Below are 18287 nucleotides of genomic sequence, written 5' to 3'. Positions count from 1 at the left end.
TTGTTGCTGAGTGAGACAGGCCCAAGATGGCAGAGTCCTGGCTTACGCCTGACGCTTGAGAATCTACCTATGAAAGATTCTCTGTAGAGAATCAGACAGATGGCTACAGGGAGAAATCCAGCCGCATCAAGAGGCCACCAAGGAAGCTTATCAAAACTGCCTGGCTCTAACCTGTGACTTGACTCCAAACCCACTCTCTCGACCTGGTGAAAGTATATACAGCCATTTACTTGAGCATCAGTCAGAAGCAACTCCATGCATTCATCCTTAGCCGTCCTTACCACTATCCCATGCAGGCACATTTCACAGTGGGAGAACACAGGCTTTTCGAGGTAGAGTGTTACTCAAGGTCACCTAGCCAAGGGTGACAGAAATGGGATTCCATCTCAGGCTATGTGACTCGTAAGCCAGGCTCCTTATGACTAGGAACACTGCCCCCCAAAATGGAGCTATCCTTATTGTTCTTTGAGCTGCCCAGCACAGGGACTCAGTCCCAGGCCAAGTGGAGCTGTGGTCCCCAGGGGACCCGATTTCCCTGAGGAAGGGTCCAGCAAGCAGCCTCTCCCTCCACGGTCGTCCAACCAGCACTCCCACACTGCGGTCCCAGGTGGGGCAGATGGAGGCTGGATTAGCTGGGATGGTGCCCTGACTTCCCACTCTCTCTGGGCCGCCTCCAGGCCTGCTTCTGGTCTGCGATGGAGGTCAGTTCCTCCCCTTCTTCCTTGCTTTCTCAGGTCAACCATGTCTGGGCCTGGCAGTAAAGCAGAACTTATGCCACAAGAGAAACCATCTTTCTGTGAAGATGAAAAAGAGGACTGGAAGAAGCAGAGACAAGGGGCCATCCCTCAGCCACTTCAGCGTCTCAGGACTGCTGTGGGGTGCGTCCTGGAGGCAGAAGTGACAGAACGTTCTCTCAGAATGGATGCCAGGTGAGAAATCAAGCATGACTCTTGAATTTTGGACTAGCTCACCAAGTGGGTGGTGCCATCCACTGTGAGGGCTGTCTGAATGTGTTCCGTGTGGGAAGTCTCTTCGGACGCCACGAGGAGATGTGAGTGGGCAGGGCAAGTCTGGAGTTCAAGGGTGGTGTTAGGGCTGGCAATATGGATTTGGGAGCCAGCAGCTTAGACATGGGATTCAAGGGTCACTGACAAGCTCAGATCATCTGGCGAAAGGGGAGATAAAAAGAAATACTTTGCTGACAAAGGTCTGTCTAGTCAAAACTATGGTTTTTCCAGTAGTCCTGTATGGATGTGAGAGTTGGACCATAAAGAGAGCTGAGCACCTAAGAATTGATGCTTTTGAACTGTGGTGTTGGAGAAGACTCATAGAGTCCCCTGGATTGCAAGGAGATCAAACCAGTCAATCCTAAAGGAAATCAGTCCTGAATGTTCATTGGAAGGACTGATGCTAAAGCTGAAACCAATACTTTGGCCATGTGATGCAAAGAACTGACTCATTGGAAAAGACCCCGATGCTGGGAAAGATTGAAGGCGGGAGAAGGGGACAACAGAGGTTGAGATGGTTGGATAGCATCACCAACTCAATGGACATGAGTTTGGGTGAACTCCAGCAGTTGGTGATGGAAGGGAAGCCTGGTGTGCTGCAGTCCATGGGGTCGCAAAGAGTTGGACACGACTGAGAGACTAAACTGAACTGAAAAAGAAATGGCCTTGCCTCAACTGTTAAATCCTACAGTTGTCTATGCACTTCTCTCCACGCACATTTAAGTAAGCTGATGACTTAATAGTAAGAAGGAAAGAGAATGAGAGGGCCTAGGACAGAATCCGGGGGCTTTCAGCATGTGGAGCCAGGCAGGGAGGAGCGGCCCGGGAGGTGGAAGGAGAACCGGGAGCTTTGGAGGCCTGGGGCCAGACGCAGGCTGGCGAGGAGGGAGAGGTCACCTAGAGCAGGAGCGAGGCCTGGCGAGAGAATGGGGACGACCGCTCTGGGCTCGGCAGCATGAGGCCGAGGCCCGCTGAGCCGCGGGGACGGCTCTGCTGCAGCCGGATTTTGGTGCACGAGGGAGAGAGTTCATAAGATGGGAGCGAGAAGGGCTTCTGGTGGTCTACGAGCACTGGCTGCCCATGTGTGACTGAGGCGGCTGGGACCACCTTTCTCCATGGCACCTGAAGGTGCCATAAGCCAGGAGACGAAGCTGAAGGGCTCACACTGACCGAGATGGGGCATGGGGTGAGTCAGGCCAGACTGGATCGGTGATGACTACGTGGGTAACCAGTAGAGATCAAGTGCTGAACCTCCTCAGGATCCATCCGTTGCTGCACATACGACAGAGCCTCGGGAATACAGGCAGGTGTCTTTGGTTTAACTTCAAGAGAAAGTCTCGTTGGCAGAACCTAAAAATTACAGGCTGCTACCTGCCCCATTGTTTGAATGGACGACACACCAGGCTACAGACCCACCATTTCTTGTCTCCCTCAGCTCCTAAGCAGGTTCAGTTTTACCTACAACTGCAGTCCTGGGCCAGTGCAGAAACAGCAGAAACTGTCTGGAAGCACAGCCATATGAAGTGCAAAACAAACATGGTAGAAAAGGGGTTTGGGGCTTATCTCTTCCCCAGTTCTTAAATTGCCAGCTATACTTTCTATTGTTTGAATAGTAATGAGAAATCAGAGGGTGGTGTAAAGGTGATAATGTTTCCTTTGGGATCTACTCATACTGTTTTGTACAATGTTAAAGAAAGTTGCTTTCTATTTGTGTCTTTTTAATTTCACATTCAACATTTTTTTTTTAAATTAAATTTCACTGGGCTGAGCTGAAGCAGGGATCGGGAGGGGGTGCTATAGACAGCACCTTTAAGAAAGTTTTGCTCTGAAGGAGGGCAGAGAAATGGTAGTAGCCAGTGGAAGAGACAGTCAAGGGCATTTTCTTTAAAGATGGGAGCTACCAGAACCCTGCGTGTGCTCACGGGGATGGTTCTGTGAAGAGGGAACGGGAGGCTGAAGAAAGGGACAGATGGCCAGAGAATGTCCCTGAATGGGCAGAGGGGACAGGAGCAGAGCTCCTTCCACCAGGGGCACGGGAGGGCAGGCAGCAGGCAGGGTCTGGGCACTGAGCCTGGGCCTTTCTGCATGCCACCTTGCTGCCAACCAACGAAGGCTGGACAGGTCGACAGACAGACCCCGGCTGGTCCCTGGCCAGTGCTGGCTGCGGCTTCAGCTTCCCTTGCAGTGTGGGGAGCCCTACCCCTGCCTCACAGGCCCGCGGGGAGGAGGGACGGCAGAGCTGTGGAAGGAGTAACCACGTGCCTCGTGCTGCACCCGGCACACAGTGGGCCTTCAGGGACCCCTAGTAGGACATGGCCACAGAGTGGCGATCCCACTCCTGACGTGGAAAGGAGAAGCCTTCAGGCCAGCCTGCCAAGCAGAGGCCTAACTGTGGGGGCGGGGCTGGGCGCTGGGCTGGGCTGTTTGTAAAGGAAACAGTAACTACCCAAGCCCATTGCTCTGAGCGGGTCCCCCTCAGGCTCTGGAGGAAGCCAGGCAGCCGCTCCTGCCAGCCTGATGCGGGTGCTCGCAGGTCCCACGCCAAGGCACCTCTCTGCGTCCGGGGCCACACCCTATCACGCACCATAGCCACTGATGAGCTGGCAGGTCCCTGCCCCTCTCTGGCCTCAGTTTCCTCATCTGCAGCATGGAGTGATGCACTCAGACCAGCAGGCCATGATTTAGATCGACAAGTTCATCTTTATCACATAATCTGTTCATTTGATAAAATCCTAGTGAACAGATACTGGCTCAAGAACCACCAACCATTAGGTGACCTTGGCCAAGTTATCCATCCATGCGGGGTCTGCGGATGGGGACAACACTGTGTCCTGTCTCACGGGGTTCTTGTGGGGTCTGGGAGACATCACCCAGCAAAGCCCTCAGCGTGGTGCCCGGCACAGGGGAAGTCCAGTAAGCTCACAGAAGGGCTCAAGGCTCTCAAGGTCGGTTCACGACTCCCACATAAAGCCTTTGGGCAGCTGCTGTTCCTGGCTTCTGGCATCCAGTCCCTGCTTCTTCTGGTCTCAGCACCAGCTTTTCTTTGGAGGGAACTTCTCCCCACCCCATTTCCACTCATTACCTTGAGCAGGGAGCCTTAACTTGGCCAGTCCCTCTATCTCATCCCTCTGGCCATGGAGATCAGCGAGGCCAGATCTTGAGATCGCAGCAGCTTTCCTGCTAGATTTGTTAAGTTCATGAGACATGGAACTGAAGATACTGGTGGCCTTGCCCCCTCCCCAAAGGGAAAGCCTGCTGGGGGATGACATAAAGACAGGGCAAGAGGGAAAGGCAGGTCAATATTCTGGGTGCTACTCCTCGGGCCCCTGCATTGAGCCAGGCTAACAAGCAGCTGCCTCCTGGAATTTGCAGTCCATGAGACATTAACTCCCTTTATTTTTGCTTGAGTGAGATTGAACCAGTTTTCATCTCTTGAAAGCAAAGGTTTCTGACAGCACAGTCTGCAGTGCCGTGGCCTTGGGCTGGTGTCACATGTTCAGTCTGACCAGCATTCTGCCACTGGGCAGAGGCCCTGACATGGACCACTCCCGAGCTGCCCGGAAGAGGGACAGGGCTGCCTCAGGACGGCATGAGGCCTACACTCCAGAGCCCGGGGAAGGGGCTTCTTCAGAGAAAAAGGGGCCAGGAGAGGTGGGACAGGTGTGCATGACTAGGCTGAACCTCCCTCTCCTGGGTCCCAGAATCGCTCAATTCAGTAGAAAGTAATTTTCTTTTTCTCTTTGGTCCAGAGGAGCATCCAGAGAAATCACAGGCTCTCGGGATGGACCACTCTGGGCCCAGTAAGCCCATCCTGATCAGTGCCCCAGAGAATGTAACCCCAGCAGCCACAGGGCAGCCCTGGGGAAGAATGTATCCAGCAATGCTGTCTGCATGGGGGTGACCCAGGTATCCATCAGTTAGGAAACATGGAACCAGACAGACGGACACTGATAAATCTTAAAATGGGGCACGTGAAAAAAGGAAAACAGTGTAAGACCCTTAGCATGATACCATCCACCTATGCATACCAAACATACAAAATAGCTCTATGTATTTTTTAAAAATACATGCTCAAGGACTTATGCCAGACATCAAGAGTGTTGCTTATCTGGGCAGGGGAAAGCGTGAGTGGGAGTCAGGATTGGAGATGAAGCAGAAAAGACAAAACAAGAGAAGGGGCTTCTGTGATGCTGCGGTGCCCTGAACTAGAGGTCTGAGGAACTCAGCCCGGCACCAGAAGGGGGGGAGGAACAGGGGCCCGTGCAGAGAGGGTCGCTGTGATCAGTCCTGGCTGCACCCGGGGATCACCCCAGGAGCCTTAGGAAACCTGGTTGCCTGGAGCCAAGGTTCTGATCTAATTGGTCTGGGTGCAGGTTCTGATCTAATTGGTCTGGGTGCAGCCTGGGAAGTGGAGTTTTGAGAGCCATGACCCCCCGCCCCAAGGGGACCTCAACATGCAGCCAAAGCTGAGAACCACCAAACTAAAGGGAGATGCATCTGGGCTCTAATCCTGGTTCTGTCACTCTCAAACCAAGATACTTCCCTTCTCCAAGCCCTCGATTGTTTATCTAGAAGGGCCTCAGTTATTTCCTCCGCCAGGGGATCTTCCTGACCCAGGGATCGAACCCGTGTCTCCTGTGTCTCCTGCATTGCAGGTGGATTCTTTACCCACTGAGCCATCAAGGAAGTCTTTCTAACATAAATCCACAGTGATGAGAGAACAGACTGTATGATTTCAGTACTTTTAGACCATGAAATTATTGTACTTTGTTTTATGTCCAGTGTCTCCTAGTATACAGTCTATGGGAACCTGAATAGAATTTGTATCCTGCTGTTGTGTGAAAACTGTATAAATCTTAATTATGTTGAATTGGTTCATGGTGCTTTTCAGGTGTACTATTTCCTTCTACTTTTCTGTATATTCATTCTACTAATTTTTGAGAGCTTGATACTGAAACTCCAACTAAAAATCTTAATTTAGCTACTTAAAAATTAATTGTAATATATAGTGGAACTATAAAAATAAATAAAAAGGGGCTAAGTCACCCTATCTTGAGGAAAGACTGAACCTCACAAGAGGTTCACAGAGGGGGTACCCTAGGGTCTGGCCACAGAGAGGCGGTGCTCTCTGCTGCAGCTGGACCCCCTTGCAGGATGCTGGGCTGAAAGCACAATTCCAGCGTGTAAAAGAAACAGGCAAAGACTATGAATCCCTTTTTATTTCTGAGACTTAATTTTGGCTCAAGATTCAGGGTGAATACAGTGCACCCCATCCCTCAGATGGGGAGGACGCTTCCCAGATGAGGGCTGCCAGATAAAGTATAGGAAGCAAAGTTACATTTGAATTTCAGATAAACAACAAATTCTTCTCTCCCCAGTTTTCTATAATAAATTACATGGGAAAAGAATCTGAAAAAGGATGGATATATGTATAACTGAATCACTCCTGTACACTTGTTGTAAATCAACTATACTCCAAAATAAAAATTAAAAAACCAAATTCTAAGTATGCCCCAAATATTGCATGGGATATACTTAAGGAAATTATTCATCGTTTTTGTGAAATTCAAGTGTAACTGGGCATCCTAAACCTGACAGCCTTACCCAGATGCTGCTGGAGCTTGTTGGTATTGAGGCTCTATCCAGTGGGGCCCGAGAGAGGGAGGGAGGGACAGATGGATGGTCCTACACTTGAGTCGTGTCTGACTCTTTGTGACTCCATGGACCGTAGCCTGCTAGGCTCCTCTGTCTGGGATCGTCCCTGCAAGAATACTGAAGTGGGTTGCCACTTCCCTCACCAGGGGATCTCTGGACCTGGGGTTTGAACCTGTGTCTTCTGCACTGCAGGCAGGTTCTTTACTACTAGCGCCACCTGAAGGAGGGATGCGGGGTCCCTATTCTGGAGTTTTACAGCTAAGACCCTAAAGGAACTGTGTTAACCTTCTTGTTCCTCATGAGGAAAAGGAGGCCAGAGGAATTTGCTTGATACGAACATCAGCCACCTCTTATTTATCCAGGTGGTACAGTGGACACCACTCTCAGAAGCCCAGTTCTTCCAGGAATTGGGAGGGAGGGACCCCACTTATGGTGGGATTTCTGTGGTTCTCATGCTCTGCTGGCAACAGCAGAGTACCTACTGCCCGGACTCAAACCATAGAAAATCATGACTACTTTGCTTCCTTATTTTTATTATAATTTTTTTTTTCTGATTATAAATCACTGTTGATAACTTGGGAGAGGAAAAAAAAAAACCCGTAACCCCTTCACCCTGATATAACCAATGTCAATTTTCTCTTTCCCTGGGAAGGAAACATTTATTGAGCCTTGATCACATGTCAGTAAGTTCTCCATTATCTCATATAACCTTCAGAAAGGAAAATAACTTTATTGGCCTTTCTGCTTGTAAAAGCAATATCAGCCCTTTCTGTATATATTAAAAAGATAACTCAGAGAGCTATAAAGAAGGAAGTGAGATTCACCTATGCTCCCTTCACCCGTGGATGGCATTCTTTCCGATCTCATCTTCCCTCCCGCGTGTCATTGTGAACATCGTCCCACACCAGTGCTAGGTGTTCCACACCAACCACCCACTGCGGGCGCTACTGGCAGATCAGAAAACGGAGGCTTCTGTCTGCCCCCGACACTGACGCTCCACGGCCCTTTCCTTTCCTCCAAGGGGAGTGGGATGCTGGAGAGGTTCAGCAAAGGCTTGTTAAATGAACAAACGAACGAGGCAGGGAGGCAAGAGTCCATGACTCCTCACAGGTCTGTTCAGTTCATAAAGTCATCAGTAGAGGCTGCTTCCAATTTGTATTTTTTTTAAAAAATCCTAATCCACTTGTGCTGATTATGGAGTGGCTGTGATGTCTCGGCTGGTACTGAGACTTGGGCTGTCTGAAGGAGCAGGTGAATGAAGCCCGATTGTTTCTCTGCTCCATAGGAATAAAGAGCTTCAAAAAAGAGTGACAGGGGGTCTAGAGGACCCCCTGCTTTTAGAAACCTGCATTTCTTGCGGGTAAAATACCAGAAACTTCCATGGAAAAGAGCATGGGGGAATACGGTTAAAATGCATGAGTAAGACCCCAGCTTGGAGGATGGGTAGCTATTTATAATTTGGCCTGCCTAAGCCTGGATTTCAGACACATGCCTCAGCCACTGTGCAGACGGGCAGATTCCCATTTCTTAGCTATTATTTCTTGAGGGCCTTCCACGTGCCAGGCGTCATGTGGTGTCCCTTTCATACACCATCTCATGTTCCCCTGCCAACACTCCCATGAGGTAGGTACTATCGTGAACTCATTTTACAGATGAAGAAACTGAGGTACAGAGAGGTTTGGTCACCTGGCCAAAGCCACAGAGCTGGCAAGTGGAGAGCCAGGTGTGGAGCAGAGATCCATGTGACTCCCATCCCTCTGCTCCTAGCTGCTCAGTTCTGCTGCCTTTCTTCTGGGGAGTTGGGGGCCCGAATGCATGCATCTTCCCTCCCTGCCCAAGGGTGGTGTGGGGAGTGGCGGTGGCAGCAAGGAGCCCAGGGCCAGGGTTTTCCCTCAAGATGCAGGGCGGAAAGACCAGAAACCGCCCAGACATGCAGATATACAAACTGTACTCCATTCAAATCAAGGAATACTCCTGGGCAATGAAAAAGGAACACATTTCTGATATAGTAACAACATGGATGAATCTCAAAGATCTTGTGCTGAGATTAAGGAGCCAGACACAAATGCATACACTGCATGATTCCATTTATGTGATGGTCAAGTAGTGGTGCAATAATCTATGGTGAAAAATCGAACAGTGGCTGCCCTGGGGACAGCCAGCGGAGCTGAACAGGGGAGCGGGAGGCTGCCTTAAAGGGGCAGGCAGCAACTTGGCTTATGGTGTACGGTGTATAACTCCATCAAAACTCAAACTTTAGATCTGTGCATTCATTGTAGGTAAATACATATAGGGCTGTGTCCCCTGAGAAACCTGCTCTTCTTTTTCTCCCCCAGAAGTGGAGGCTGGGCTGCTCACATGCAACCTAGGTTCAAGAGCTAATGCCACAAACAGAAAGCAGGCCAGGGGCTGCCAGGGGCTGGGGGGAAGTGAGGATGGGAGTGGCAGCTTAACGGGTAGGGATTTCTCTTTGCAGTGATGAAAATGTTTTTTGGAACTAAACAGAGGTGATGGTTGCCAACGGAATGCCACAAAACTGTACACTTTACTTTTGTGTTATGGGAATTTTACCTCAATTTTAAAAAAGTTTAAAAAGAGAGAAATAGGGTCTTAAGAGCAACAGACTTGTATCCCACGAGTTCTCACCATCAGGATCTCAGAATTAGTCACTCCTCCTTTGTGAGAGCCAGGGCCACACTTACCTGCCTGCATCCCCAGTGGACCCTGACCCCCTTAACCATGGACCTTGATATGATACCTACTGTCCACGGCCTGGGCAGTGTAGCTACTAGAAGATTAGGTCATGGGTTTGAGTGCTGAGTGAGGAAGTGGATTGTGAGTGAATGAATGAGCAAATGCATAAACAGATATGTGAATGAGTGAATGTATGAATGAGTGAGCAGAAGAATAAATGCTTGCATGAATGAATGAACAAACAAGTGAGCAAAGGAGTGAAGGGACTCAAACAGGGACGGATGAAAGGATGAGTGAGCGAGTGAGCACACACCTGCGTGAAGGAGCAGGTGAGGGGTCCTGGACGGACTGCGGACTCTGGACCACACCCGTGTGCATGCCCATCCAGGTTCTGCAGGGCAAATCATTTACTCACTCCGGGCCTCAGTCTCCCCATCGGTAATAAGGGGGTGGTGGGTTGTTGCCAAAGATAAACGAGTGGAAATGTGTCAACTGCTTAGAAGACGCCTGGCAAAGGGAGCCCTGGGTATTCGTGAATGTTAAAGAAACACATCCTCATGCGCACCAGGACCCACTCCCTGGTCCGGGCGGGGCCACCCCATCTCCCTTCCGGTGGGGACCGCGACCTACCGAGGAGCTGCACCTCGTCGGTGATGCCGTAGACGTCGATGAGCGCCCAGAGCGGGCCGCCCACCGCCACGCCGCAGTGGAAGAGCACCGGCTCGCCGTCGTTGACGCTGTAGAAGACGCGGCCGTGGCGGTCCGCCCAATAGGCCAGCACCGTGTCGCGCAGCGCCAGGTTCTCGGGCAGCGCCTTGGCCCAGTAGCCGGGCCGCGTGACCAGGTCGGGACAGGCGTACTTGGGGATGTCCTGGGCACTCATGAGCGAGGGGTCGTGCGCCGTGAAGCCGAAGCGCAGCGCCCCGCTCCAGCCCGGGCGCACGGCCACCAGGCGCAGACGCACCTGCTCGTACAGCCGGATGGGCCGCTGCGTGAACGTGACCCCGTTGCAGAAGCTGTTGCGCCGCGTGGCTCGGCGCGAGTGGCCGTCTAGCCGCACGTTCTTGCCCTTGGCCTGCGCGTGGAAGCGCGGCGCCTCGCCCAGCACCGCGCGCCGCTCCGGGCCGGGGCCGCAGCAAGGCCGGGTGGCCAGGAGGCGCGCCGGCGGGCTGGACTCTGCGGGAAGAGACAGGAGGGTTAGGTCCCCTGGCGACATTGTGGCCCCGATTTGTCTTTTAATAGTCATGTCCGTTTGTAAGTTCCATCTTAATTTGACCTGTAATCGCAAGTTTCAGTCACTCCCAACTGCCCAAGACTGCTACAGCAAACTCACTCTGCCCGCTTCACAGATGAGCGGAGAGCAAGGTTTAGTGTCTTTATGTCCGACCAGTGAAGCACTGTTCAGAGCCGTTTCACTCGCAGACAGGCCAACACCAGTGAGCTTGTCAGGACAGCCAGGGTGGGGCCAACTGACTTTTCTGTCCCTATCAAAACCCTCCACATCTAGAAAGTGTGTGAAAGTCGCTCAGTCATGTCTGACTCTTTGTGACCCCATGGACTATACAGTCCATGGAATTCTCCAGGCCTGGAGTGAGTAACTGTTCCCTTCTCCAGGGAATTTTCCCAACCCAGGGATTGAACCCAGGTCTCCCATATCGCAGGTGGATTCTTTACCAGCGGAGCCACTAGGGAAAGCCACTTCTAGAGGCTTCCTCCAAAAGCCACTTCTGGACTGCAAAGTCCCTCTAAAGGCGACAGCAACCTTGGATTCTTGAGGAGTAGTGGAAGGTCTTTGGCTGCTTTTCTCTGTATAATTTTTATTAAAAAGGCAATTTGGGTGCCCTCTTGGGATCCCCAGTACAGCCTGGAATCTCAGTTCTCTGGCACTTCCTGGTTGTGTGACACACAGCAGCCCCAAATCACTTCTCTAGCCTGTTTCCTTGCCTGTAAAATGGGAACATCGGCTTAACTCACACAGCTGCTGAAAGATCATGTGGGTGAGTTCCGAGAAGACTGCCTGGCACAGAGCATGTGTTCAATAGGCAACTAATAACACGATGATGATACTGAGTTCCAAAGGACACCCGAGCCGGAATTCCGACTTCTCCTCCCCCTCACCCACAGAAGAGGAAGGCATTCTTTATTAGCAAGGCTGGCTTTTCTAGAACATACACCTTTCATAATACATTTCTATGGGCATTGTGCCCTGAAGGCCCTGGAGAAACTTGGGACAGTCTCCTTACAAAGGATCTGGTCGCTGGCCACAGCCCGGGGTGACCTGGTCTGGAGGTGGGGGCATTGTCCTTCCCAGCTTTCCTCCTCCACCAGGGGGGCAGTTCCTGGGAGGCTCCTGGGAAGTAGCCAGGTGGGTAATTACTGCACAAGTCCCTGGCGCTTGCTCACAACAGCAGCTGAAGACAATTTTCATGGCAAAGGCTCACAACTCACAGGCAGCCCCTGGCACACAATGGTCTGTAGAATGGCGACCCCGGGAAATGAGAGCCCACTGCAGGATCACTCTTCCCACACCAGCCCTGGGTTCACTGTGCTCTGGGGATATCATGGGGTTCAATTAACACTGAGGCTACGGGGAGTGAGGACAGGAGAAAATGAAGAGGGAAAGGCAATGACAATGCAGATACACCATGGCTCCCCAGGCCCGAGGGACCGAGGCCCCAGTCACCGAGGTAGGAGTTCCTGCTGGAGACCCTTCTCCAGATACAAGCCACTGACCCATGGAAGGCAAGTAACAAGCAGTTAAGCCAAGAGCAAATAAGAAAAAATAACCCTCATGGGACTTCAGTCATTCATCCATTCAACAGATGTTTAGCGAGCACCGAGAAAGTGCCAGGTGCCATGTTAGGCCCTGGAAATACAGCTGTCACCAAGACTGATAATGTTCCCACTCGGGCAGTGCTGTCATTCCAGTGGGCAAAGTAAGACGATAAACAAAACACACCTGGTGGGATGCAGTCAAAGGAGGGGCAGAACGGAGTGTTATGCTAGACAGGAGTTTTCAGGGAGGGCCTCTCTGATGAGTGACTTTTTTTTCTAATTTTTTGGTCGTACCTTGCAGCATGTGCGATCCTAGTTTTCTGACCTGGGATGGGACCCGCACCCCTTCCGTGTGGAGTCTTAACCACTGGATCAGCGTGGAGTCACTCTGAGGAGTGACTTGAGCAGACCCGAAGGTGAATGTATTTTGGGGAAAAGCATTCCAGGCAGGGTAACTCCCAGTGCACAGGCCCCGAGGTGGGAATGTGCTCGTGTGGGTGGGACGGTGTCAGCAGGTTAGGTGTGGAAGGAAATGACCGCAGAGCTGGAATGGTGGGGACGGGGGGTGGGGTGGGAAGGAGCCTATGGTTGTGGTTTGCTTTTTCTTTCACCATTTCACCCTGAGTGAGATGGGACATTTTTGGAGATTTAGAGCAATGGCACCCGACTCCAGTGCTCTTGCCTGGAAAATCCCGTGGACGGAGGAGCCTGGTGGGCTGCGGTCCATGGGGTTGCTAGGAGTCGGACACGACTGAGCGACTTCACTTTCACTTTTGACTTTCACGCATTGGAGAAGGAAATGGCAACCCACTCCAGTGTTCTTGCCTGGAGAACCCCAGGGACGGGGGAGCCTGGTGGGCTGCTGTCTATGGGGTTTCACAGAGTTGGACATGACTGAAGTGACTTAGCAGCAGCAGCAGAGCAAAGACATGGTAGGAAAGTTCAGGCCACAAGGTGGAGAGTAGACTGTTAATGGGGGGTGGGAGGGTGGGCTGGGGTCTGGGCAAGGAAGCTAGGGGCTAGGACAAGGCTGTGGGATTCCTCCAGGGTACAGATGATGGTGCCTCAAATTTGGGGCGGGGAGCTGTGAGTAAAGGTGGGGAGAAGAGGTCTGATTCTGGATATGTTTTGAAGGTAGTAGAGATTTGGAGGTTTTAGTTTTTCATGAGAGAAATAAAAAACATTCAACACACAGTCGGCCCTCTGTGTCTTCCGGCTCTGTGTCACTGAATTCAACCAACCGTGGATTGAAAATATTCAGGGGAAACAGATTCCAGAAAATTCCAAAAACCGAAACTTGAATTTGCTGTGAACCAGGAACTACTTACATAGCATTTGCATTGTATTTACAACTATTTACATAGCATTTACATTGTATTAGGTATTATAAGTAATCTAGAGATGATTTAAAGGATAAGGAACCAAGCGTGTAGGTTATATGCAAATACTACACCATTTTATATAAGTGACTTGGGCATCGGAGTTGGGGTATCTGTGGGGGGTCCTGGAACTAATCCTCCTGCCCCCAGGATACTGAGGAATGACCGTATTTGCTTTGGATGTTTAAGCTGTATACAATAAATACAGCTTAAACTATATTTTAAAAGTATACAAAATTTTTAAAAAAGTGTCTTGGTTCTATGACGGATACTGGAAGTGGCAAGGAAAGGTTGGGTGATACCAGGCGTGGACCCTGGAAAGCAGGGGCTTGTCTATTTCATCTGTGATTCCAGTGCCCAGCAAAGGCCTGGCACACATCAGGTACTTGATAAATGCCAGCTGCTGCCTTTATTATAGTTGGAGCAGACTTTGGAGAGCATCTCCTCGAATAAGTCCATTTTGCAGATGAAAAAATGGGTCCACAGAGGGAGAAGGAACCCACCCAATCTCAAGGTCATTAAGGGCCTGGGCAGGAACCCCTTCCTTGGGTTCTTCTGGCCGACTACCCCTGACACAGGGAGGCAGAATGTCAGCGGTCACTCCCACCCAAGGAGGGTAAGGAGAGCCCTGGGCAGGGGTGGGGAGGTGCTGGCCAGGCACCACCTCCCACAAGCCCTGGGCCATCATGAAGGAGGTCCAGGTTTCGCAGCTCCCACAGCAGGGTAGCCCTGTGGGCACAGGCTGCTCCTCCCTCCTCCTCCAGAGGGAGGAGAGATCTAGCTTCTCTCCAACTAGTGGGTTGATCTCACCCCAACTTAGAAACTGGGGTGTGCCTCAAGTCTGGCCAATCAGATCACTGTAAACTTCTCAGGTCGGGGTGCCCTCTTTTGCTTATAAGCCAGGTTGAGCTAGGTTTTTGATACTTGCAAACAAAACTGTCCTGACTGATAGTTACCATGTATTCAATAACCTTGTATGGAATACCAACTTTGGCCTGGCTACTTGCCATGCATTTCCTCATTTAATCTTTATAATAACCCTTTGAGGTAAGGACGACCATCAACCCCATTATGCAGATGAAGACATGGAGTTTCAGAGAGGTTGAGTTATTTGCCTAAAGCCACACAGCTGGCTTAGCTAAAGGCAGAGCTGCGACTGAAGCTACATTTGTGTGACCTCCATTGGCCTTTTTAGCTATTTTTACCATATTCTCTCTGCCCTTTAGGAATCAACACAGGATAGACAGAATGACTGAGCTGTAGATCCCTGATGTAGAGAGGGAAGCAAGAAACCACCTATTGATTCCTTGTACCCTTAGGTGGCTCTGCTAAGCATTGGACAGGTATATGAGGGCAGCAGGCAAGATGCTCACTCCATTATTCATGCACCCATCCATCCACCTATCCATCCATCCATCCGTCCGTCCATCCAGTCATCCTTCCATCTACCTATCCATCCATCCTTCCATACATACATCGTTCACCTTCTTATCCATCCATCCAAAAATCCTTCCACCCATCTATCCAACCATCCACCCATCCATCAATGCATTCATCTATCCATTCATTCATCGATCTGTCCATCATCGATCCATCATCCACCCATCTATCCATCTTTTCTGAAGATATATCTGCTGCTGTGAAGACTGAGGGAGCTCAGTTGAGGATACAATCCTGCCCTTGTGGATGTCTGAGTCTTTCCATGGAAGAGAAGACATACAGGTGAACAGACATGAACATTTGGAACCAATAATAACAATAGAGACCATGTTAGGCATTGGCACTGAGGGGCTATCAGGCCCAGAGGAGATCCCAGATTTAGCCAGGGGCTGGGGGGCAGGGGGTGATGCCCACGGAGCCAGGTGTTAAGGGAGGGAAGGCAGTAGGGGCAGAGGTCGGGCAAGCTGGACCCGGAAGGAAGGTTTAGTCCTATGGAAGGTGTGGCAGAGAGTGTCTGAGGGTGGGCAGCCACTGCTTTGCAGGGGTGAGGGCTGAGGAGTGAGGGCGTGGTCAACGTCACGGGGACCAGATGGGAAGGCCCTGAACGCCCGCCAGGGAGGCTCAGAGTACACAGCATGGGCAGAGGGAGCCACAGGCTTCCGGCAGAGCAGGCCAGCCCTGTCTGATAGGGAGGGTCCCTGAGGCGGCAAGGAGGGTGCACACAGGGCCAGGCTGCGGGCCATCTGTAGAACCACAAGGGTAAGTGCAAGGGCCTGCTGGAGAGCAATACTACGGGACAAAAATCAAGCGACTGGGAGAAATACTGCCAGTGTGAACCGACATGAGAGGCTGCCCAGGACGGCAGAGCCTGCGTTCTCCACGCCCACCACGGCCTTGTGCCAGCCACCTGACTCTGGATGGCAGCGTCCTCCAGTGTCCGAGAGACCGGACTCTCTCCAAGGTCCCTGCGGTGGGCAGACTCTCCAGGAAGCGTTACACAGGACCACAGATCAAAAGCACCAAAGACCACAGGCCCCCCTGATTTGATTATTTTTATCTCGGCTCCCATCATCGTTGTTTTTCTGACTTTATCTCTTCATCAGAGAGTTTCTTTCCAAAACTGGCTTGGGAACCCTGAGTAGATGTTCCTTCAGAGAGGCCTGGCGACTTCAGTGGATGCTGGAGTTGGGATAAATACTGCTTTGTTACGATAAGGGGAAGTTTCCTGCTAAACCAGCTATATGTTAGGATAAAAGGCAGACAAGTAACCAGGGAAGTTTACATATTTGTTTAATTTTGATTATATGATCCAGCTTCCTTCAGGGAATGAGGAATAAACACTATTTTAATCCACCCCACCTCCTCTGAGGCCAGAGTCCTGATGGGAGATAAAGAAAACCAGAGTGAAAAAGTCTGTAAGAGGATGTGTTATTTACACAAATTGAAAATGCTTAAAATAAAAGAACAACATGAAGCAATCTTTAAATTGTATACCCGTGTCAGCTTAGGGGAAGCAGCTTCTCCATGAAACAGAAAACTGTGGCATGGACCCCAGGGGCCTCGGAGAACATCCCAGTCCGGGGATGTCAACAGAAAACCTGAACTTTATTATTTAAATTACAGCAGTAAACATTGCAGCCATACTAGAGAAAGCTTGGGAAGAAGGAGAAAACTCCCCCATCTCCCCACACTCACCCCTTAACTCATTACACATTTTTTGTCGTCCCTGGCTGGCCCTCATCCACAGGAGCACGGCTGGCTCTGCTGTCTCTTTGTGACATGTCTGCAGCCGGATGTTTTTGCTATCACGGTGGTGGTTGAGTGGCTAAGTCCTATCCTATCTTTGCGACCCCATAGAAGGTAGCCTGTCAGGCTCCTCTGACCATGGGATTTTCCAGGCAAGAACACTGGAGTGGGTTTCCATTTTTTTTCTCCAGGGGATCTCCCAGACCCAAAGATTGGACCCATATCTCCTGCATTGGCTGGTGGATTCTTTACCACTGAGTCACCAGGGAAGCGTTTTGATAACATGGTGGTGGTTTAGTTAGCTCAGTCGTGTCTGACTCTTGCCACCCCATGGACTGTAGCCCACCAGGCTCCTCTGTCCGTGGGATTCTCCAGGCAAGAATACTGGAATGGGTTGCCATGCCCTCCTCCACGGGATCTTCCTGACCCAGGGATGGAATCTGGGTCTCCTGCATTGCAGGAAAATTCTTTACCAACTGAGCTACAAGGGAAGCCTTTTGATAACATGGTTGTAGTTAATTCTCAAAACAAATCTTCACCTACAGGATTCTCATCTGCGTTTTCCAGGAGAAAAACACTTCCTACAGATCCAAGGAGCAGCATTGAGATATGAACCCAGCTCAGTCTGACCCCAAACCAGTGCTCTTTCCTCTTGCCTGACTTTCTTCCATGTGTAGTGTGGAAGTACTAAGCATGAAGTAGTACTGAGTACCCTTTCTAATTTCCTTGCAATCAGAGAACACATTTAATTCTGCTTCCTGCCTTTTCTAACTCAACACTACATAAAAAGCATTTCCCCACATGGCTCCCAAGCATTCACCGTGCTGTTTCACGGCTGCAGAATATTCCACTGAGAGCCAAAAGGTCCCCCACTGTTCCCCTCCTGGGGTCACTTCAGCTGTTCCCCCAAATGGTTGAGTCTGTGAGCAGAGTTTCCCGGCTGCTGGCACCAGGACCAGATTCAGACGGACCCCCTTCTCACTGGTGAGAAAACCTTCTGCTAGGAAGGGGCCCCAGCCCACACCAGGGACCAGACCTTTACCCCCAACCAAGGCCAAGTCCCAGCTGGCCTCATGGGGGTGTTGCCTCTGGCCGGTGAGCCCCCTTGCTCTCTGGCCAAGAACTGGGTCCTGGGACTCCAAGAACAAGACAGGGGGAGGAGACTTCTCTGTGGTGGGAACCAAGGGGAGATCTCTGCACTCAGTCCCTTCCTGTGTGTAGGAGGGAGGGGACCGTCCTGGCCCACCCCTCAGAATTAACCAAAGGCGGCTCCAGCCTGCCAAGAACAGAGGGCGGGGCTTTCCAGCATCTAGTCACGGAAGCAAAGCCCCAGCTCAGAAATGTGTGAGCAGAGGTCTCCCCTGGCGGTCTAGTGGCTGAGACGCTGCACTTCACAGCGGGGCTCGCAGCTTCGATGCCCGGTTGGGGGAAGTTCTGCACGCCATGGGGTATGGCCAATAAAAAAACCCAAAAGTGTATGAGCAGAGATGTGGGGGCTGGAGATGAGCGGCTGTGGGCAGTTAGGGAGAAAGGGGCTCTGTTTGGGAAAAACAAGTGTTGGCACTGCCAACCTTGGGCTAGCTGTTCCGGG

General features: G+C 51.1%; 1 protein-coding gene across 1 annotated transcript in view; it reads right to left on the bottom strand.

Moving 5' to 3' along the window:
* Window positions 1-18287, bottom strand: part of NEURL1B (neuralized E3 ubiquitin protein ligase 1B) — a 44308-nt gene that overhangs the window by 11978 nt on the left and 14043 nt on the right. Inside the window, exon 2 of the mRNA XM_061129480.1 lies at window positions 9987-10532. Coding sequence (XP_060985463.1) covers window positions 9987-10532 — 546 coding nt within the window. The remainder of the gene's footprint in view (window positions 1-9986; window positions 10533-18287) is intronic.

The sequence above is a fragment of the Dama dama genome, chromosome 25 (assembly GCF_033118175.1).
Source record: "Dama dama isolate Ldn47 chromosome 25, ASM3311817v1, whole genome shotgun sequence".
Lineage (NCBI taxonomy): Eukaryota > Metazoa > Chordata > Mammalia > Artiodactyla > Cervidae > Dama > Dama dama.
The sequence above is the reverse complement of the archived record's forward strand: the minus strand, read 5'-3'. Positions and strand labels throughout refer to the sequence as shown.